Source organism: Acomys minous, assembly GCF_964271855.1.
Source record: "Acomys minous genome assembly, chromosome: 14".
NCBI classification, from domain to species: Eukaryota; Metazoa; Chordata; class Mammalia; order Rodentia; family Muridae; genus Acomys; species Acomys minous.
The window spans coordinates 22026996-22048813 of record NC_140496.1 but is presented as its reverse complement, the minus strand read 5'-3'; the positions used below and the strand labels follow the sequence as shown (position 1 = coordinate 22048813).

At 45.7% G+C, this 21818-nt stretch overlaps 2 protein-coding genes and 1 long non-coding RNA gene across 5 annotated transcripts in view; 2 read left to right on the top strand and 1 right to left on the bottom strand.

Moving 5' to 3' along the window:
- DUS2 (dihydrouridine synthase 2) overlaps positions 1-4499 on the top strand; it is a 39858-nt gene extending 35359 nt beyond the window's left edge. For all 3 annotated transcript variants that reach the window (XM_084757711.1, XM_084757712.1, XM_084757710.1), the window contains exons 13-16: positions 502-651; positions 1959-2046; positions 3151-3224; positions 3967-4499. In XM_084757711.1, coding sequence (XP_084613837.1) covers positions 502-651; positions 1959-2046; positions 3151-3224; positions 3967-4204 — 550 coding nt within the window. In that variant the 3' untranslated portion in view covers positions 4205-4499. The remainder of the gene's footprint in view (positions 1-501; positions 652-1958; positions 2047-3150; positions 3225-3966) is intronic.
- A 6891-nt stretch (positions 4500-11390) lies between these two features.
- NFATC3 (nuclear factor of activated T cells 3) overlaps positions 11391-21818 on the top strand; it is a 71798-nt gene continuing 61370 nt past the window's right edge. The window contains 1 exon segment of the mRNA XM_084755673.1: positions 11391-11770. Within this exon segment, the coding sequence (XP_084611799.1) occupies positions 11668-11770 (103 nt within the window). The 5' untranslated portion in view covers positions 11391-11667.
- LOC311582531 lies at positions 13433-21799 on the bottom strand. The gene is made up of 3 exons (XR_014774129.1): positions 20457-21799; positions 19982-20259; positions 13433-19806 (listed from the first exon to the last, which is right to left on the bottom strand). It is a non-coding gene; the product is annotated as an uncharacterized lncRNA (long non-coding RNA).

Genomic DNA, 21818 nt, shown 5'->3' with positions numbered 1-21818 from the left:
CTGCTGGTTCTGCCCATGTCTCATATTGGTCAAGCAGCTGAACATCAGTGCTTTGTGAATCCCAGAAGAGAATGTAGCTCTGGAGCTTTGAGAGGTTCAGACTAGGGCCACGGTAACCATGGGCACTGAGGACTCTCCTCAGGCCTTTGTCTTTTCCTCCTATAGGCCCAGTATAGGTCACCTCTGCCATGCTGGCTGGTTGGGTACATCCATCTATGTGGTTGTCCTTGGGAGAGAGCAAGGAATAGTGGGGGCAGAACGTCTGAAACCTTTTCTTTGCAGCCCAACCTCCCTCCAGTGTTCACACTCAAACGTTCAAATTCACTCTCTACTTTGCAGTCTAGGCAGATGCTGGGGTGTAAGCATGTACCTTCTGGTGGTCCCACCCTGGGAGAGTTTTGATGATATATGTGGTGCAGGGGTTTCTTGTTGGGAGTTCCTGAAGTACCCCGGATTCTGTTCCATTATGCTTCCTATCCTGCTCTACCACTTTCTCCACAGTGAGGCCTTTGGCCTTGGTGCCTTCTATGAGGAGACCATTCGGGAGCTCGATGCCCGGCGAGCTGACCTCTTAGCCAAGACTCCAGAGGCAGCCGAGAACCCGGCTGAAGACGCCTCTGGCATCATTAAGATGACCGTCAGGTTTGACCGGTAGGGCTCCAGGATATCCCAGGGCCAGTTGCCTTGGGGACTGAGTGGCTGTTATATGTGAATACTGTCAAACTTAGGGACCACAGCTCACCTTCTTAGCTTTCAGCTTCCCAAAAAGGTACTTTTTGTTAGTGTATTTTGTGTTGTTTTGTTTTGTTTTTGAAACAGGGCCTCTCTCCATAGTCCAGGCTGTCCTGGAACTCATATAGATCTGGCTAGTCTTGAACTCACAGAGATCTATTTGCCTTTTGCCTCCAGAGTGCTGGGATTCAAGGCATGAGCCACCTCAGGAATTGTTACTGTATTTTTTTAAAGACAGGGTCCCATGTAGCCCAGACTGACCTTAAACTTACTGTGTAGCAATTGAGGACCAGTAATTCCTGAATGTCATGCCCTCAAAGAGAAGGTGCTTTCAGGAAGGACTGTCCCTGAAAGCTCAGGTGGCCCTCGTAGGGGCATATTGTCCAAGACAGACAGAATTGAATTCCACTGTTTCCCTGACCCACTCACTCCCTTTCACATCTCGGGACAGGGAGATGTGTCTTCTGCTCCTCAAAGCCTGTGCTCCCCTGAAGCTCTGCAGTGGCTGCAGGAACCTTTCTGTGGCTCTGTTCCCTCCTACACCCTGCCCCTCACCAGGCCAGCGGTGCCCTCTCTAGGCAGAAGCAGCCTCACACTGTGACTCAGCTTTGGACGGTACCCTCATTCTTGTCCTCTGCCATCTGGGTCTGAGCCCTTCTCTAGTTTCCATACCCAGACCAGAAGCCAGTCTCATCTGGCAAGGGCTTGAGGTAGGGCTATGAGGACAGCTGTTGGGTGGGCAGTCATATGCCAGAGGGAGCTCCCAGTGTAAGCTGAAACATGTCCTTTTCACCCTGTCACAGACTGACTCTGCAGAGCAGATAACCCTGATACTCAGCAGATGGAACCGTAGTGCACATTAGGCTAGAGCGCTGAGCCTACTCTGTGGCCACCTCTGCTGCTGCCTCCACCCATTCCCTCAGATCTTGGGACCTTCTTTCCTAGCTGCTGCAGGCAGTTCTCCAGGCTGCCGCTCAGAGCACTGGGAGTCGTCTCTTATGCACGCCTTGTATTTTAAGCACGGATAAGCCCATCTTCCCTTCAGATAAAAACCTGGTCTGTCACTGCTGGTAGAGCAGGAAGGGAGTGGGCACAAGAGCCTGGGGGCAGCAGCCTGATAGCTCAGGTTCTCCAGCAGCACCCATCAATGGCTGGTGGGTGGCTATGGCTAAGGGATAGAGTAGAAATGGCGAATGGGCCTTAACCGTCTCTCCTCCTTTCCCTAGGAGAGCATACCCACCCCAGATCACCCCCAAGATGTACCTGCTCGAATGGTGTCGGAGAGAGAAGTTGCCACAGCCTGTGTATGAGACAGTGAGTTTCTCTGGCCGTTGTCTGTCTGTCTGTCTCGCATCCACTGGTGTTTCCTGTACTGCTGTCCTCACCCCCACTACATGCCCAGCTCCTGTCCTTTGCTCCAGGCTGCTAGGTTAGCACCTGAACTTGCTGTCCACAGATGTGCATAAGTTGCTAGTAGCAGGGTGAGTGGGATCAGTAGGGTCAATTGCTGATAGCCTCTTACCTCCAACCTTGCGATTTTCACCCAATTCTGGCAGATATATCTTTGGATCCAGATTCAGCCAGTAGACCACAGAATTATGCCCACACATAGGGCCCCTGGGGTGCAAACCTTAAAATAGTCTTGCTTCACTTCCTTTGGTCCCTGTGGCTGCTCTGCCTTTCCTAATGGCCTTCTGGCCTCCAGGCTTGTACATTCTGGGCCCTGTGTCCCCTCTACCAGAGTGGCTTTTGGAGAACAAATTGAACTGCTGTCTCTTTTGTTCAAGTTACCAGTTCTCCAGAACACAAGACATCTCCTCCCGCCCCATCAGCCCCCCTCTCCCCCCAAATACCTTGCATTTTCATCTCTTACACTCAGCTTTCTACTCCAGCTACATCCCTTGATCCTTTTGGCAGTTGTACCTTTTTTTGCCCCAACCCTTGTCCCTTCTCAGTCCTTTGCCAATCTGGTGAACTCCTTTCTGCTGGGAACTGGCCCACATAGACGTCAGTAGGCAAGGGGCCCCATAGTCAGGTGCAGATAAGAGCCCTTTGTTTAGTTCAGTGACAGAACTCTGACACACTTGATATCACTGTCAATTTGCATAACTGCCTTTTCTCCTGAAAGATGCAGCAGGCACTTTCACATGGGTGGAGCATGTGATCAGGCAGCCTTCATTTGGTTTAAGCTAGAAGCATTACCCGGTTGGTGGTGGGGCACTTTTTTAATCCCAGTACTTGGGAGGCAGAGGCAGGTGCATCTCTGAGTTCCAGGCCAGCTTGGGCTACACAGAGACACTCTGTCTCAAAAAAAACCAAGGGGGCTGGGGAAAAAGTACTTCCCTTCCATTTATGTGTTCATCACGTGATGGAACAGGTGGGCAGTCTACCCTGTTTCGTTTGTTCTCTCTGTACCAGGTTCAACGACCTATAGATCGCATGTTCTGTTCTGTTGTCACGGTGGCAAAACAAAAGTACCAGTCCACCTTATGGTAAGTTTCTCATCAGATGGTAAGAGTCTTTTGGTGGAGGCTCCAAGTCTACTTCTTTTTTTAAAAATAATTTATTTAATTTTATTTTAGTGTGAGGGTGTTGCCATTGGAACTGGTATTACAGACAGTTATGAGCTGCCATGTGGTGGCTGGGAATTGAACCCAGGTCCTTTGGAAGAGTAAACAGTGCTCTTAACCACTGAGCCATCTCTCCAGCCCCTCCAAGTCTACTTCTGGTCTGGGAGAGTTGAGTGTATTGTGTGTGAAGGCACCTGTTGATGACCTCTCTTAGCAGTTTTGTTTTGTTTTGGTTTTTCGAGACAGGGTTTCTCTGTGTAGCCTTGGCTGTCCTGGACTCACTTTGTAGACCAGGCTGGCCTCAAACTCACAGAGGTCCTCCTACCTCTGTGTTCCCAAGTGCTGGGATTACAGGTGTCTGCTACCAAGCCTGGTATCCTCTTAGCAGTTTTGTTGTTGTTGTTTGTTGTTTGTTTTTTGAAGCAAGGTTTCTCTGAGTCGCTTTGGCTTCCCTGGACTTGCTTTGTAGACCAGGCTGTCCTCACATTCACTGAGATCCTCCTGCCTCAGCCTCCCTGAGTGCTGGGATTACAGGCCTGTAACACTGTGCCCCACCCTCTTAGCAGTTTTACCAGAATCTTCTCAAAGGGTATGTAGACTCAGGGCTTCCAGGATGTAGTCCTGCTGTTTGCTTGCTTTATTAATCTTAGCTTCATTTACCCAGGGACAAGTCCAAGAAACTGGCGGAACAGACTGCAGCTATCGTCTGTCTGAGGAGTCAGGGCCTCCCTGAGGGTCGGCTGGGTGAGGAGAGCCCCTCCTTGAATAAGCGCAAGCGAGAGGCTCCTGACCAAGACCCTGGGGGCCCTAGAGTTCAGGAACCTGTCCTACCTGGGGAGATATGCAAAAAGCCATTTGTAAACTTGGGAAGCAGTGAAGACAGTCTCCTGGAAGGCTGCTGACTCCTGCCCTGGGTCTTCAGTGTGTGGGACAGATGTGAAGGTGGTTATGGGTGCTGGGACCTAAAGATGCCATTGGACAGTTTGCTGGCCCTTGATATGCAGAAGTTAGAGGTCTTGGCCCAGGCCATCAGTCTGAAACAAGTGCCAAGGAATGTCCAGGGATAATACTAGCTCTCATAGGTCTGAATGGCTAAGCAGAGTTCTCAGTGGCCTGAATGTTTTATTGAAAATGAGGTTTTCAGGCACTCCTCTAATTTGACATTGGTACTGTGCAATAAAGACACCTTGACTCTCATCCAAGGCCAACTGCTTCAACCTTGGATTTATATCCTGACATAATTATTCTACCTTCTGTGTGGAACTGGAGCTTCCCAAAGTATGTCTCTTGCATGTAGGGAGTAAGTGGAGCTTTGGGGTCTACTGGATTTTGATGAGAGCAAAAAAGGACCAAGAAAACCATTTTAATGATGGGAAACCTGGGGTGTTAATCATCAGTTGACTGGCCTGACGAGAGGTTCTGTGTAATCTCAGGGAAGAACAAGGGTATCTGGTATCCCAGCAAAGGGCCAACAAGTTGAAGGGCCCTAGGGGGGGTAAGGCCCCCAGAGTCTCCTTTATGCCTTACAGCTAAGTTAAATTCAGACCTGATGAATTGCCTGCTCAGGGCAGAGCCACCTGGAGCTGCTGATGGCAGCAATGTGCCCCTTTTTTTTTTTTTTTGGTCAAATGCAGCATTCACTGGTCACACTGTCACTTTCCCCACCCCAGTCCCACTTGAGATGGAAGGAAGTGGTAGATTCTCTTTAATTTCCTCCTGGCAGTGAGAAGCAAACAAACAGCTCCCACACATTTATTGGGGCCTCCCCACTCTCCTACTGGGAGGGGTGGCCTGACCAAAGGTCCCTGCCCTGCCCCACCCCTGCTTCCTCTGCTGTAAACAGGCTGTGTGACCTTCCTTTTGCCAGGCTATATAGGGGGAGGATTCCCCTCTAGACCAAACCTGTCTTTCCCACAAGTCCCTTGGGATAGCCTCATGGCTCTTTGGCAGGCTGATGTAGGGGTCAGGCTGCCCTGCGACAACCTGCAGCCCATGGCCCTGCCTATGTCTGAATCAAGGCTTAGTGGATTAAGCTTTGCCTTATTCCATCTACTTCCACACTTGCTCTTCTTTGGTCAGATAAGAATACCGTACTCAGCCGAGCGTGGTGGTGCACGCCTTTAATCCCAGCACTTGGGAGGCAGAGGCAGGCGGATCGCTGTGAGTTCGAGGCCAGCCTGGACTACAAAGTGAGTTCAGGACAGTCAAGGCTACACAGAGAAACCTTGTCTCGAAAAACCAAAAAAAATAAAAAATAAAAAAAATAAAATAAATAAATAAATAAATAAAAGAATACCATACTCCAGAGACCTCTCAGAGCTCCTGACCTTTTGACCTTGGGTAACTCACTTCTAGTCATCTGCCTCTTCTAGGATCAGTTGTCTTCTGCATGTGTGAGACTGGCCTATGATGAGCTACTCCATGGCTGTGTTCAGCTTGCTGAGAGACTGCCTTAGCTTTTCATTCTAGTGCTGTCATTGTAATAGGGGCCCCACTAAGGAGGAAGACAGTCTTGGTCTGATCTCAGCCATCAATATTTTAAAAGTTCATATTCGGATTTGTGTGCTCCTACTAAGCCTGTCTTAAAATTCCTCCTTTATCTTTTCTCCCACTTAGACTGGAAGTAGGAAAACCAAGGCCCCAGGGGACCCCTTTCTCCTCCCGGCATGCTAGAAGGGGATTTTGGGGACATGGCATCAAGTGCAATTTAAGTGGCCCTGAGCGTTGATATCAAGCCTCTTCTCCTAGTGTGGTTTTCATGGGGAAACCCCTTCCCTGGCAAGGTTAGATTCATTTTCCCTGCTACAGGAAGTGGAGACAAGAGCAGAGTGCTGCTAAGATTCAGGCTGCGGTGAGGAGCATGGGAGGAGCTCTGAGGACCTGGAGAGAGGCTGGTAGCCAGCTGAGGAGGGTCTGGTTAGTATGTGTCCAATGTTGGGGTATGGCTGGCAAAAACCTGGGTGATTGCATTGGTCCTCATCCTCCAACAGTTTGTTCATTAGCATAGTCAAAGATGTCTGTTTGGATTCAGTGACCTGTCCAAGATCTGAGACTGAGAGGCCCGTCAAGCCTGAAGGCATTGTCTCTCTGTCTACCCCTAGAATAATTCACTTAAGAGTTCCCATCCTGAAGCTGGGCGTGGTGGCGCACGCCTGTAATCCCAGCACTCGGGAGGCAGAGGCAGGCGGATCGCTGTGAGTTCGAGGCCAGCCTGGTCTACAAAGTGAGTCCAGGACAGCCAAAGCTACGCAGAGAGACCCTGTCTCGAAAAACAAAAACAAAAATAAAAAACAATAAAGATTTAAAATTTTATTTTATGTATATGAGTGCTCTGTTTTTATATACACCAGAAGAGGGTACCAGATCTCATTATAGATGGTTATGAGACACCATGTGGGTGCTGGAAATTGAACTTAGGACCTTCAGAAGAACAACCAGTGCTCTTAACCCCTGAACCATCTCTCCAGCACCTATAGGGGTCTTTTTGTTTCCTTTTGTTTTGAGATAGTATCATGTGCAGTCTAAGCTAGCCTTGAACTTTATTTATTTGTACATATTATTATTTATTACTCTATGTGGGGCCATGCATCTGGTTACTAGGGGTTGACTTTGTGGAATCATTTCTCCTTCCATTTTTGTGTGGTTTCTAGGGATCAAAGTCATGTCACCAGACATGTCTGGCAAGTGGCATCTTGTTAGCCCCTTTAACAGAGTTTTCTTTCTTTCTTTCTTTCTTTTTTTTTTTAGAGTTTTCTTTTTGAAAATTTATTTTTAGCCGGGTGTGGTGGCGCACGCCTTTAATCCCAGCACTTGGGAGGCAGAGGCAGGCGGATTGCTGTGAGTTCAAGGTCAGCCTGGTCTACAAATCGAGTCCAGGACAGCCAAGGCTACACAGAGAAACCCTGTCTCAAAAAACAAAAACAAAAAAAAAAAAAAAAAGAAAGAAAATTTATTTTTACTTCCAGTTTTACATTGTGCTGGGGATTGAAACAGGTTGGTGAATGTCCTGCAAGCACTCTTGTAACTGACCTACATCCCTAGTTAGGAATATTTTCTGTTTTTACTCTGCGATAAGGCGTTTTGTTTTGTTTTACATAGCCCTGGATGGCCTGAGCTTGCGCTGTCGATCAGGCTGGCTTCCAGCTTGTGGGGAATCCTCTTGCAGCTACCTTCATGTGCTATGACTACAAATGTGCACCACCACACTTGGCCTAGAACAAATGTGGCTTTGATATGCCCATGAGAAGGAGAATAAGTATGGTTGGAGAGGTTGGTGGGGGCTTCCAAAGTTACAGGGAGAAGCTCAATTTGGGGGATGATAAGGGGGAAATCTTGGGCCTTAACGCTCACAGGTTTAACTTCTCCCAGGCGCTGCTCTCCGGACCAAGTCCAAACCCTTAGTCCAGTAGGAGAAGATAAAGTGATGGCCTGGGTTTTCAGCACTGTGTGCTGATGGTAGCAACTTATGTTTTGAGGCTGTAGTTGGCTGGTCTTAACCTATCCATCCAAACTGGAAGCCGCTCAGGGACAGTCCTTTTCTCTATCGCCAACACTGGCATGGAGGTAGAGAGTGGGCTCAGCAAACTAAGAGTTTGAAGTGTGCGTAGGAGGCGTATATGGTACAGAGAAGAAGATCTCCAAGTTTGAAGGGTTCTCTCGATTCTCAGGCCTGGGCCATACTTTACACAGGAGGGGGAAAGGACCTACAGAGACCCCTGCAGTCTCTGTCTACTCTGTGGTTCTGTCTACTGTACTGGCCCTCTATCTGCAGATGGAGTAGATGATGAGCAACAGCGTTGGCCCTAGCTGGGGAAGCAGTGAAGAGTATGCATAGTGGAAGAGGGGAGCGTGTGTGCGTGTGCGTGTGCGTGTGCGTGTGTGTGTGTGTGCTGGGGGGAACCTTCATGGCCCAAGGGATCCTAGCCACTGTGCACTTTCTCTCCCTCTTTCCCTCTCTCTCTTTGTCCTTCTTACACAGATAGTAACTCATTTCCTACAATTGGTTTTTACTTCTGCTTTATCAGTCTATGTTAAAATCTTAGGAGCCAGGTGGTAGTGGCGCACGCCTTTATTCCCAGCACTTGGGAGGCAGAGGCAGATGGATCGCTGTGAGTTCGAGGCCAGCCTGATCTACAAAGAGAGTACAGGACAGTCAGGGCTACACAGAGAAGCCCTGTCTACCCTACACCTGAAGCCTTTCCCACAACATGGCCCCTTTCTAGATATTCTCAGGTAGTCAATGTCTGGGGGAAAAGATCTATTGCTGAGCATTTAATAAATGGGTGGAACTTTCAAACCATCTATAGCTTCCTTGTGATCCCTTATGAAGTGTAGGTATTGGCAGGCCAGGGTCTACATTCTGTCTCCATGGCCAGATTTTTTTAGCCAGGTATGGTGGTGCACACCTTTAATCTCAGCAGTCAGGGAGGCAAGGGCAGGTGGATCTCTGTGAGTTCAAGGCCAGCCTGATCTAAAAATAAAGTTCAGGACAGCAAAGACTACACAGAGAAACCCTGTCTCAAAAATTAACAACAAAGGGCTGGAGAGATGGCTCAGAGGAGGTTAAGAGCACTGCCTGCTCTTCCAGAGGTCCTGAGTTTAATTCTCAGCAACCCAAATGGTGGCTCACAACCATCTAGAAGGAGATCTGGTGCCTTCTTCTCATAGATAGGTACACATGCAGGCAGAACCTTGTATACACAATAATCTTTTTTAAAAAGGAAAACAACCACAAAAAGATTTACTTATTTTGACTTTATATGGATGAGTGTTTTGCGTACTTGTATATATGTGTGCTACGTGTGTGCTCGTTGAGCCAGAAGAGGGCATCAGATCCCTTTGAAGTTACAGATTGCTGTGAACATGTCAGTGATGAGAACTGAATCCAGATCCTCTGGAAGAACAGGAAGTGCTCTACTGCTCCAGCTCCACTGTCTCTACCTAGCCCAACCCACCTGGTTAAGGAGTATAACTTGGGGAAGGGGAGGCTAGATCCACTCTCTGAATCTAAATTATAAGCATCCATCTACAGTTAGGGCTGAAGTTGTTTTAAGTTTTATGGGAATGGAGGGGTAAGCTGGGCAAATTTGGGGGCCCTTATAGGATCATATGAGGTAGCTGGTAAGACTAAAGCTTGTCTCAGGCAAAAGGCTGCAGAGCTCATGTACCATCTGGTCTCCTAGTTTCATATTCAAGCTTTCTAGGTTAGCCCCTCTGAAGACAGGATGGATTATTGGGAAGTATTTTTCACCCACCTAGTATGCTAACGCCTCTATTTTTGTTCATTTGTCCGTTTTGAGACAGGATCTCATGTACCCAAGCTGCTCTCAAACTCACTATATAACTGAAGATGATCTTGAGCTCCTGCTCCTTTGTTTCCACTTGCAAGTGCTGGGAGTACAGGCATGTGTCACTAAGCCTGACTGCTTCCTCTTTTTTAGTACAATTTTGCTGCTTTTAATGTTCTCAGTCAAGTGACAAGTCTCCTGCTTTAAACCCGAGTATGGTTCCCTACTGTCCTCAGGATAAAGTCCAAGCATCACACAGTGACCCATCGTACTCTGCCCACCAAGCCAGAATCACCTTTGACTTCTGCCCACTGTTCCCTCTCTGGAACAAACTTTGCTCATCTTTTGCCCTGGATCTCCAGTTCCTGCTAATCCTGTGGAGGCCCTGTATTGTGTGTGTGGGTGTTGCATGTCCTCAGAGCTCCTATCACAGCTCTAATCTCTTTGCACAGTAATTATATATTTGTTACTCCTCTCTCCCAACCCTGAAGGGAGACTATCTCTGTATCTCTAGGTCCCGCTTAAGTGCTGGCTTAAAGCCCTGAGCAGGAATGAACCAGTCCGAGATGAATGGCTCACATGCTCAGAACATTCCTTGCTCTTCTGAGCCTAGGCTTAGTTGGGCTCACCCAGCCCAGGAGCTACTGAGATACAGAGATCTTTGCAAGGTGCTTGTGTTTGCTCTGTTCTCTCAGGGGCTTTTGTGAAGAGCGTAAGAGTGCTGTTGTGGGGAGGCGGTTCTGGCTTCTCCCAACACCCCTTACCCCATTGTTAATGGTTTTACAAGACAGGGTTTCTCTGTGTAGCCTTGGCTGTCCTGGGCTCACTTTTAAACCAGGCTGGCCTCGAACTCAGAGATCAGCCTGCTTCTGTCTCCCGAGTGCTGGGATTACAGGCCTGCTACGCCAGCTCCCTCTCATAAGGAGGGAGTTAAGTAAAGAAGTACATGCCCTAAGTAAACAAGACTGAGTTCCCGACTCCAAGGGATGGTGTCTTGGGCCATTTCATGTCTCATGGGGAGAGGCAGGCTGTTTGAGATGGAGCCAAGATTGAAAACGGGTATGTGGGCTGTCACAATACCTCTCAGTTTCATGGTTGTGTACTGGGATGCAGAAGTCAAGAAGGGGCCTTTCTTGTGTGTCAGCTCAACTTCCATCAGGGACCAGACCTGGCTTCTCTTATTTAGGTGAGGCCTACAATGCCTGGGGTCCTCAAGACAGCAGCCATCTGGGCGGGCTAGTGGGGACAAAGGCACAGCTACAGAGGCGAGGCCCCACCCAATAGGGGTGGATCTGAATCGACTCCAGACTTGTTTGCAAGGTCTCCTTCAGCTCCACCCCAACCTACGGAGAAGCCCTGGCCCTCTGGAGATTCCGCCACTGAAGGTGGCATAGAGGGCTGCGGGGGTGAGTGGTGTATAGGTAACCTTGAGGCGATCTGACGGATCCTCTCTAAACCCAGCCATGAGGGAAAAGTGCCTCGGTGGGGCCAAATAGCAACCCTACCGCTCTGCCGCCCCCATCAATTAGACAACGCCATTCGCTCCACTCCGGTCTTGGCTTAGAAACTGCGGAAGAAATAAACTTTAACTACAACTCCCGAGAGGGAGCAGGGTTCTGTCGCTCACTGTCAGGTGACTTCCTTCTCGCAGAGGATTCACGCGATAGGCCGGCGAGGAGGCGGGGCTCGTGACTGTCAGCAGAGCCGGCGGCCTATGGGCCTCCCGGTCGGGTGGGAGCGCGGCGGGGGGCGGGGCTGGGCGCGCTGCAGGGCGCGGGAGCGCGCCGGCGGCCGTGGCGGCAGTGGCGGCGACTGTGGGGGTGGGGGGCGGGGAACCTTGGTAGAGACGACCGTGGCTGTTAGGCACCCTCGATTGGTGGCGGCGGCGGCGGCTCCTGGTGTGGCGGGGGCGCTCGGCCAGCTTTCTAGGTCGGAACGGAACGCTTGGCTTCGCGGGCCCCGCCCGGAAAGTTTGCAGTAGAGCCGCGACCTCCTGGCCGGTGCGGCCCAGCATGAAGCGGCGCTAAGGAGCCGCCGCGGCCGCCTGAGGAGGAGCCGCTGCACCCCGGGCCACGCCGATGACTACTGCAAACTGTGGCGCCCACGACGAGCTCGACTTCAAACTCGTCTTTGGCGAGGACGGGGCGCCAGCGCCGGTGTCCCAGGTCTCGCGGCCTGCAGGTGGGTGCCGGGCCAGCCGGGACCGTGGAGCGTGCCCTCCCCGCGCTCCCGCCAGCTCGTTTTTCCCCTGGTCCCCCCGGTGCGTGCATGTGGTGAGTGAAGCCCGATTTAATTTGAGGAGGAGGCGTGTAGTTCCAGGCGACGTGGAAGTGGCTTGGCTGGAAACGGAGTAGAAGGGAACTCGACTCCGGAGGCCAGTGGCGGGCGGACGCCCGGGGCTTGGCGGCAGAGAGTTGGGGCTAAAGCCCCAAGAGGTTTCTGGTTGTCGCTGTGTTGCCAGCGTGGTGCTGAGGAAACGTCCCTTTGAAGTGCAACCACACTTAGGCTGTTTTTAGCTTGTTTTTTAAAAAATTTTTTACTCGAAAGATACGTACTCTTGTAGTGTTGGGCCCTTTTAAAATTCGCTCATTTTTAAAAGTCTTCTTTGCTAGGAGAGTAATACGTTCGAATTAGCGTTCAATTGTGCAAACTTATATTCCACACTTAGAGTACACCATAACGGACTTATCTGAAAACTGGGTTGTTTTGCTTTAGCAAAGTGTTTCTGGAGACTTTCTTTCTTTCTTTCTTTCTTTCTGATACAAGGTAGGTTGCTTTTTTCATAATCCCCCTAGAATGTTTTAGAAGTTATTTTGTTTTAAGAAAAAGGCTCTTCTCAGAAGATATTTTAAAGATCTTAGGTTGGGAAAGCCGGGCACCATAATGCTTGCAGGTCAAACCAGTCAGGAAATAGAAACAGGATGATGACTGGGGACTTAACTCTCTCCTGTGACCTGGTTTGGAATAGTGCAGTTCATTAAGTTCAGTTTCCCTATTCTATATGCAAGAGAACTTCTGTTTATTCTTAACCGTGAGTTACGGTTTTATAGTATATTGAAGCCTAATAGACTGGTTTGTATTGACAGTTTTTTGTTTGTTTGTTTGTTTGCTTGTTTGTTTTTGTAAGCTGAATCACTAGTGGTACAATACCTATTTTATTAGTTCCTTTTCAGCTTTTAGAAGTCTTTTCCAATGTAATAAATAGTTATACTAGTTAAGTGTTGCCTGTGTTTATTTTCAGTTCCATTAGCACTGTCTGAGCCAGGCTTATGTTAACATTACTGGTGGGTACTTAGTTGTGTACTATTATTTTGATGCAAAAAGTCTCGGATTCCTGAAGGAAATTGGGATATAGATGAAAGAGACGCATGGCCCAAATAACTATTATATGCAAACTGAATTGTGATAAATTTGTATATAAAACAAAAAGGAAAAGTGGGGTTTATGGAGAGGACGGCATTGGATTGTACTTAGATTATGGAGATTGAAAAAAATAAAAACAACTTGTTGAGTGGCTTTTTTTTTTTTCTTTCCCCTTTTGGTTTTTCGAGATAGGTTTTCTCTGTGTAGCCTTGGCTGTCCTGGACTCCCTTTGTAGACCAGGCTGGCCTCAAACTCTCAGATCTGCTTGCCTCTGCCTCTGAGTTCTGGGATTACAGGCCTGTGCCACTGCTCCTGGCTGTTTGAATGACTTTTTAGGAAAAAAGTTTGTAACTTGATTTGTAATTGGGATTCCCAAAGGTAAACGTGAACAGTTTCATTTTTACCAAGAGGTGACTTTAAAATGCTCTAGGAGGTTTTTTTCTTTCCTCTTTCTTTTCTTTCATATTTTTGTTTCTATCAGAGTCACTCTAGTTCAGAGTGGTCTCCTGCCTTTTCTTCCAAGTGCTGGCATTGGAGGCGTGTGCTCATTTTCTTAATATTTGTTTTCCATTATTTATTTATTATGAAAAAATAAAACTTTGTGGCTTTGTTTTGTATTTTATTGAGACAGTGTTTTGCTATGTATCACAGGCTAGCCTAGAAATCACTATGTAGCCCAGGCTGGCCTCAAAATGTAAGAATTCTTATGGCTTCTGCCTCTGAGAGTACTGCGATTACTGATAAGAGACACCACACTCAGCTATTTTATTTAACACAGTTGTGGAATTTTAATGAGTAAGTACCACTTAAGTTTTGAGTCAATACTCATTGTTTTTTCATGGTACGTAGCATTGTTTTGGTTCTTTGGCTGATAGATTAGTTCCATAAAAAAGCAAATTTTGGTAATTTTGGCCTACATTGGTTCTGTGTTTCTTTGAAGGTGTGAGAATAGTTAGAGCACGTTAAAATTTCCATACAGTGAAAAAGTTTTTCACAAATTCTTTATGGAGGCTGAACATAATGGCTTATACCTTGAATCCAGTACTTGGGACACAGAGGTAGGTGGAGATCTCTGTGAGTTCAAGGCCAGCCTGATCTACATAGAGATTTTTCCTTAGTATCTAGCTTCAAACTGACCATCTACCCCAGTAAATAGAGATCTTAGAAACGTTAATGTAGTGCCAGGCATAGTAATTAATGTAACTCAATGTTACGCTTATTTGTGACCTAGTACTTGTGGTCCAGGCAAATGGACCACATGTTTGATGCCGATATAGAGGGGACTCTGCCTCACCAGTACTGAGATTACAAACCTGCATCGCCACACTCAGCACTTTTGGTTTTTTGTTTCTTCAAGACAGGCTTTCTATGTGTAACCTTGGTTGTCCTGGACTCCCTTTGTAGACCAGGCTAGCCTCAAAGTCACAGAAGTCCACCTGCCTCTGCCTCCTGATGCTGGGATTACCACACCGGCTCACATTCATAATTTTTACATAGCTCCTGACTCAAACTCAGGTCCCAATACTTGTGATGCAAGTACTTTACCTACTGAACTCTCTCTTCTTCCTAGTTAACTAGACCAGGCCTTCCTGTACTGCCTGTCCTTTGCTGTCCTGCTGTCATGTGTACTAGAGGATGACCTTGGGCTCTTAACTGGGAACCATCTCACATGATCCTCCTAATTCTACTTTCCAAATGCTAGAATTATAGGCATGTTTTACCTCATGTGACTAGCTTTGTTTATTTGTTTCTAAGGTTTATTATGTATACAGTGCTCTGTCTGTATATACACCTGAACTTCATAAGAGGGCATCAGATCTCATTATATAGATGGATGTGAGCCACCCTGTGCTTGCTGGGAATTGAACTTAGGTCCTCTGGAAGAGCAGTCAGTGCTCTTAATTGCTGAGCCCTAATTTTTCTTTTTCTTTCTTTCTTTCTTTCTTTTTTTTTTTTTTTTAAGATTTATGTATTTACTTTATGTATATGAGTGTTCTGTCTGCATGTACACCTGCATTCCAAATGAGGGCATCAGATCCCAGTATAGATGGTTGTGAGCCACCATGTTGTTGCTGGCACTTAAACTCAGGACCCCTGCAGATCAGACAGTGTTCTTAACCACTGAGCTAGCTCTTCAGCGCCTCTAGCCCCAATTTTACTACCTTTAAAAAAAATGCTGGGCATGCTGGTGACACCTTTAATCCTAGCATTTGGAAGGCAGAAGCAGGAGTATTTCTGTGAATTCGAGGCCAGGTTGTTCTCCATAGTGGAGGTCTAGGACAACCAGGGCTACATAGACCCTATCTACCAAAAAAATAAATTCTTGCCACTTATTTTGTATGTGTGTGACATGCAGGTGGAGGTTAGAGGACAGCTTGGGTGAATCAGTCTCTCCTTCCACTGTGTGGGTTTCGGGGTTGGAAATCAGGTTTTCAAGCTTGATAATAATGTCTTTTTAAAAAATATATTTTATTAATTTATTCATATTACATCTCAGTGGTTATCCCATCCCTTGTATTCTCCCATTCCTCCCTCCCTCCCATTTTCTCCTTACTCCCCTCCCCTATGACTGTGACTGAGGGGGACCTCCTCCCCCTGTATATGCTCATAGGGTATCAAGTCTCTTCTTGGTAATAATAATAATGTCTTAACCCACCAAACCTTCTTTTAATTTTAGTCTTTACTCTTTTCAGTGTTGTTTATCTGTTGCAGGATATTTGATCCCATTGTGAACCCCTGAGATTGTGACTTGTAAAAACCTGTTCCTCATTTGGTTACTCCTAACATACACCTTTAATCCAAGACCTTTATGTTTATTGTAAAAGGGGATTGTGGTGTGGCTCAGCCCTAACACACATGCTTTAATCTAAGAGCTTCTATGCACAGGATTTAATAAAGTTAACCGTAGGTCAAGAGGCGGTGCAAGAAGCCAGCTGACAGTGAGTCAGTAGAAAGGAGGGGCTTTGGGAGAGAAGAGGGCTTGAGAAAATGTGGAGACGAAGGAGCTCTGTTAGTTTTTGCTTTTTCCTCCTGGGCTGTCAGCTGAGCTAGCACGCTTTTGGATTTTGGCAATTTTTCCTTTGGGACATGACCTGAGTAGGAAGATCAGCTGGGTGCTTTCTCTGCCTCTCTGAGCTAGCAAGTTTTCACCCCAGCATCTGGCTCCTGACTCTTTATTAGTAAAATAGAACAGTTGGGATTTTCTTCATTTATAACAACACTCGCCTTTTTTTCTTTGTATAAATACTGTTTTGTTTTTGCTTTTAATTACATTGTTCTACTTTTTTGAGTTGCTGACTCATTAAAGTTTGAAAGGTTATTGATTCAATAGTCATACAAGTATAATTGGATATTTAAGTCAGGATGAAAAAAGGGAAGTTGCTTTTTAGGATTTTCTGTAATATTTGTACAGCTAAATTATTAGGTATCATAGAAGACAATTTGATTGCTGCTACTCCATATTTTTATACCATAGACTAGATTTTTCTGTAGACTGTAGATGCATGTACTGCCACGGCTTGCATGTGGTGGTTTGTGGACAAACTTGAGAGAGTCAGTGCTCTGCTTTCACTGTGTGGGCTCCAGAGACTGAACCCAAGTCATACACCTGGAGGCAAGCGCTTTTACTTGTTGAAACACCTGGCTGGACTACATCTAGTTGTTTTCAACACGTTGTGTTTGGGGGACTGGACCTTGTTTTTCTCTGTATGATTTTGTTAGTTTATTTTGCTTGACAGTGTTGTAGTCTTTTCTTGTTTGCTTGCTTTTAAAATTTTTATATTTATTTATTTACTTATTTATTTGTTATTTTTCGAGACAGGGTTCCTCTTGTAGCCCTAGCTGTCTTGGAACTCATTTTGTAGTAGATCAGGCTGGCCTTGAACTCACTCAGAGATCCTCCTGACTGCCTCCCAAGTGCTGGGATTAAAGGTATGTGCCATCCTCCCTCACCATCTTTTTTTTTTTTTTTAAGATTTATTTACTTTTTATTTTTATGTGGGTTGGTATTTTGCCTGCATGTATGTGTGTGTGAGGATGTTAGATACCCTGGAACTTGAATTATAGACAGTTGTGAGCTGCCATGTGAGTGCTGGAAATTGAATCCAGGTCTTCTGAAGAACAGCCAGTGCTCTTAATGCCTGAACCATCTCTCCAGTCCCCTATTTTTCTTCATCTTTTTGGGACAAATATGTGTAACCCAGAGTGTCTTTCAGTTCCTTTTTTTATTTTTTATTTTTAAGATTTATTTATTATATATACAGTGCTCTGCCTGCATGTACACCTACATGCCAGAAGAGGGCATTAGGTCACATTACAGATGGTTCTGAGCCACCATGTGGTTGCTGGGAATTGAACTTAGTACCTCTGGAAGAGCAGTCAGTGCTCTTAACCTCTGAGCCATCTCTCCAATCACTCCAGACCCCCTCTCTCACCCCCCCATCCCCCCCCCACAGGGTTTCTCCTGTAGTCCTGACTGTCTGGCCTTGCTTTGTAGACCAGGCTGGCTTTGAACTCACAGAGATCCGCCTGCCTCTGCCTCCTGAGTGCTGGGATTAAAGGCGTGGGTAACCATACCCAGCTTGTCCTTCAGTTCTTTTTTTTTTTTAATAAAGATTTATTTAGTTATTATATTATTTATACTGCATGCATGTACACATGAAGGCAAGAAGAGGATACCAGATCTCATTATAGATGGTTGTGAGCCACCATGTAGTTGCTGGAATTGAACTCTGGACCTTTGGAAGAAAAGACAATACTTTTAACCTCTTAGCGATCTCTCCAGCCCGTCCTTCAGTTCTTAATCACACCTCAGCTTTGCAAATATTGGTATTACAGGGATGCACCATGATACCAAGCCTAGAAATACAACTTTTAAGAGCTTTGTTATGGGCTGGAGAGATGGCTCAGTGTTTAAGAGCACTGATTGTTCTTCCAAAGGTCCTGAGTTCAATTTCCAGAAACCACATAGTGGCTCACAACCATCTATAATATGATCTGGGGCCCTCTTCTGGCCTGCTGACATACATGCAGGCAGGATATTGAATAAGTAATAAATAAAAATAAGTATTTAAAAAAAAAAGAAACAATCATTAAAAAAAAGAGCTTTGTTATTCCTATACTGTCTAAAGTAAAACCATTTGCTAATACAGAAGAGATATTTTTGACATGTATTCTGAAATGGTAGTAGAGATTATACTGTAGTGTTTTATAGAATAATAAAAAGATTAAAACTTGTGTTACATAAATGGTCAAGGGTGGCAGGCATAGTAGAGTACACCTGTCCTCCCAGCACTTGGAAGGTACAAGTAAGAGGATCAGGAGTACAAGACCAATTTTAGTTACATGTCAAGGCTAGCCTGAGGTACATCAGAATCACCTTTAATTTTTTGTTTTGTTTTGTTTTTCTTGAGACAGGATCTCATGTATCTTTAGATGGTCTTGAGCTTGCATACTGGAGTTGACCTTGAACTTCTGATCCTCTTTACAGTGTTGAGGTTACAGATGTGTGCTACTACACTCAGTTTATGGTGCTAGAACCCATAGTTTCCTGCATGCTAGACAAGCACTGTCTACCAACTAAACTGTATTCCTATCCTAGAATCTGTTTATTGCTAAGACTTACCTTTCAGCAGCACTGGTAAAGTAGCCCTAAAATCATAGTTATTTTTATGGCAGCTACAGTCCAAACTCTGCTTCTGAGGGTTGCTTTATTTTTCCAGTAAGTCTACACATAAGGACATTTTTGAAGAGAAATTATACTGTTTGCTTTTCTTCAGTCATAAAGACAAATATTTTGAACTGGAGTAAATGGCTCAGTGAGTATGAGTGCTTGCTGCCTTTGCAGAGGACTGGAGTTAGGTTCAACAGTGGACATCTTGCAGCCAACTGGGACTTCAGGTCTATGGGGATTTGACATCCTCTCTGGCCTACAAGGCATTTTCATGCATGTGTATGTGCACACACATAATAAAAATCCTTTTCAAAAAGTTATTAGCCAGAGCTGGGCATGGTGGCGCACGCCTTTAATTCCAGCACTTGGGAGACAGAAGCAGGCAGATCACTGTGATTCGAGGCCAGGCTGGTCTACAAAGTGAGTCTAGGACAGCCAAGGCTACACAGAGAAACCCTGTCTGGAAAAACCAAAAAGAAAAACCTAAGTTATTAACTGGAAAGTGAGTGTGTGTGTGTGTGTGTGTGTGTGCGCGCGCGCAAATGCACATGTGAGTGTATGATTTGTCCAGGGCCTTGCGCATGCTAGGGAATGATACAATACTGGTTATAGCTCCATCTATGAAACAGAAACATTGAAAAGAAGATAGTGAGTTGTATTACCAGTTCCCATCATTAGTGATTGAAACTGTTTTAAATTGGGATGGGGCTGAGGAAGCTATAATGCAGTGAGGGCAATCACATTACTCCTAAGAGGTAGGAAATGTGAGTAAGTTGAGCCCTATTTGATAGTATGCTGTAGTTTGGTCACAGCAGTAACATGAATAAGGATGATGTTAAAGCTGTTTTGGTGGGTAAGGAGAATAGACACAGCAGACTTGGCAGTAAGCCTGACTTCTAAAACTGACTCCAAGTCATCAAATTTGCCCAGACATGCCATGTGGGGTTCAAGTAACAGGAGTGAATTTTATTTAGGGAGGTTTAAAAAAGACAAGAGCAAGCTTGTGTGTGTGTGTGTGTGTGTGTGTGTGTGTGTGTGTGTGTGTGTGTGTGTGTATTTATATAATCAACTTTCCTGCTTGCTTGTAGTTGGCAAGATTTTGGCAAGAAAAACAATTGGAGCTATAAGTAAGATAGCTTGTGAATTGATAGCTTACCATAAGCTGAAATTTGTTTGGAAAGTTCTAGTTAATACATTGGTATCTGTTTTTGTTGTTTGTTTTTATTTTGTTTATCCGAGACAGGGTTTCGCTGTGTAACAGCTCTGGTTGTCCTGGACTCTCTTTGTAGATTAGGCTGGCCTTGAACTCATAAAGATTTACCTGCCTCTGCTGGGATTAAAGGCATGCACCACCACACCTGGCCTATACATTGGTATTTTTATGTGAAAAGGAACTATAATTCATTGAAAACCTGAATATTCCAGACACACTTATGAAAACTTAAAAGTTTCATTTCCTACAAAATGTATAGTTTCAAGTATGTCTTGTGGATAGCAGCAGGTACGAGCTCTTGCATCTAAACACACATGTTTCAGCCAGGCCCGATGGTGTCACGCCTGTACTTCTAGTGGTTGGGAAGCAGGAGGAGCTGTGAGCTGAGCCTGACCTTGGCTTTACCGTAAGTTCTAGGTCAGCCTGGTTTTTATTTTTATTTATTTATTTATTTATTTATTTTTATTTTTTTGGTTTTTCAAGACAGGGTTTCTCTGTGAAGCCTTGGCTGTCCTGGACTCACTTTGTAGACCAGGCTGGCCTTGAACTCACAGCGATCCACCTGCCTCTGCCTCCCGAGTGCTGGGATTAAAGGCGTGCACCACCACGCCCGGCTCAGCCTGGTTTTTAGTGTGAGATCTTTTGTCAGACTTTTGCACCACCTGATTTTTTTTTTTTGTCAGTGCTTTAGACTTATGTTTCTTAGCTAGGTGGTGGTAGTCTATACACTTGACCCCAGCACTTGGGAGGCCAAAGCAGGTGGGTTTCAGAGTTCTGGGACAGCCAAGGGTTACACAGAGAAACCCTGTCTAGAAAAACAAGTGTGTGTGTAATTTTGTATTTCGGAATTTGGGGTGAAATTTTAACTAGCTTTACTCTTTTTTTTCTTGTAATTTATGTTTGTTCTCATACAATACATCCTGACCCCAGTTTCTCCTCCCTCCACTTCTCCCAGGTCCTCACTCCCCACCTCCACGAGCCCTGCTTAGTAGATTCAGCAAGCTGTGCCCTCCTGATCCTTCTGGCTCCCACAATTCCTTTTCCCATTTTTCCATGAGGTTCTCTGAGCTCTAAGGGGAGTGGTCCAATGGAGACCTCCACCTGGGACTCTCTCTTAGCCTAATGTTTGGTTGTGTGTCTCTGCATCTGCTGCCAGGAGCTGCCAGAGGCAGCCTCTCTGATGACTGGACAAGGCTCTGATCTATGAGTATAGCACAACGTCATTATTGATTTTTTTTTTTTTTGGTTTTTTGTCCAGCAGTTTTTGGTTCTACCATAGGTCTCTGAGCTATCCTCAGGTTCCTGGCCATCCAGGCAGGGACAAGCATGGACTTAATTATATATTCATAATCGTAATTAAAAGTGGATAGAGTTATATGAGCCTTGAAGTTGCATTAATTTTAGGTTTTTCATTTGTTTGGTTTGGTTTTTTTGTGACTAGGTCTCTCTACAAAGCTCTTTAAAATAACAGGATAGGAAAAATACTCACTTTAGAAAATAATACTGTGAGGAAAGAGACTCATGAGACCTTAGCATGCGCACCTTAAGGTAGAGTCACTACTGGTAAGTTGCCTGTGTTCCTTTAATAATACCTCACTTGTGCCTCTAGTAACCCTAATTGAGTCACCATTTTAGAAAGGGCATGGGGGCTGGAGAGATGGCTTAGTGATTAAGATCAGAGGTCCTGAGTTCAATTCCCAGCAACTAAATGGTGGCTTGTAACAATCTGTAATGGGATCTGATTCCCTTTTCTGTCTGATGCTTTCTTCTATCATGCATACATGCAGATAGAGTGCTCATATACATAATTAAATACATCTTTTTAGGAAAAAAATTAAGGGAAAAATGAGGGATTGGAGAGGTGGCTCAGCAGTTAAGAGTTGTTGCTCGAGCTGGCGCGCTGGCACACACCTTTTATCACGGCACTTGGGAGGCGGATTGCTGTGAGTTCAAGGCCAGCCTGGTCTACAAAGCGAGTCCAG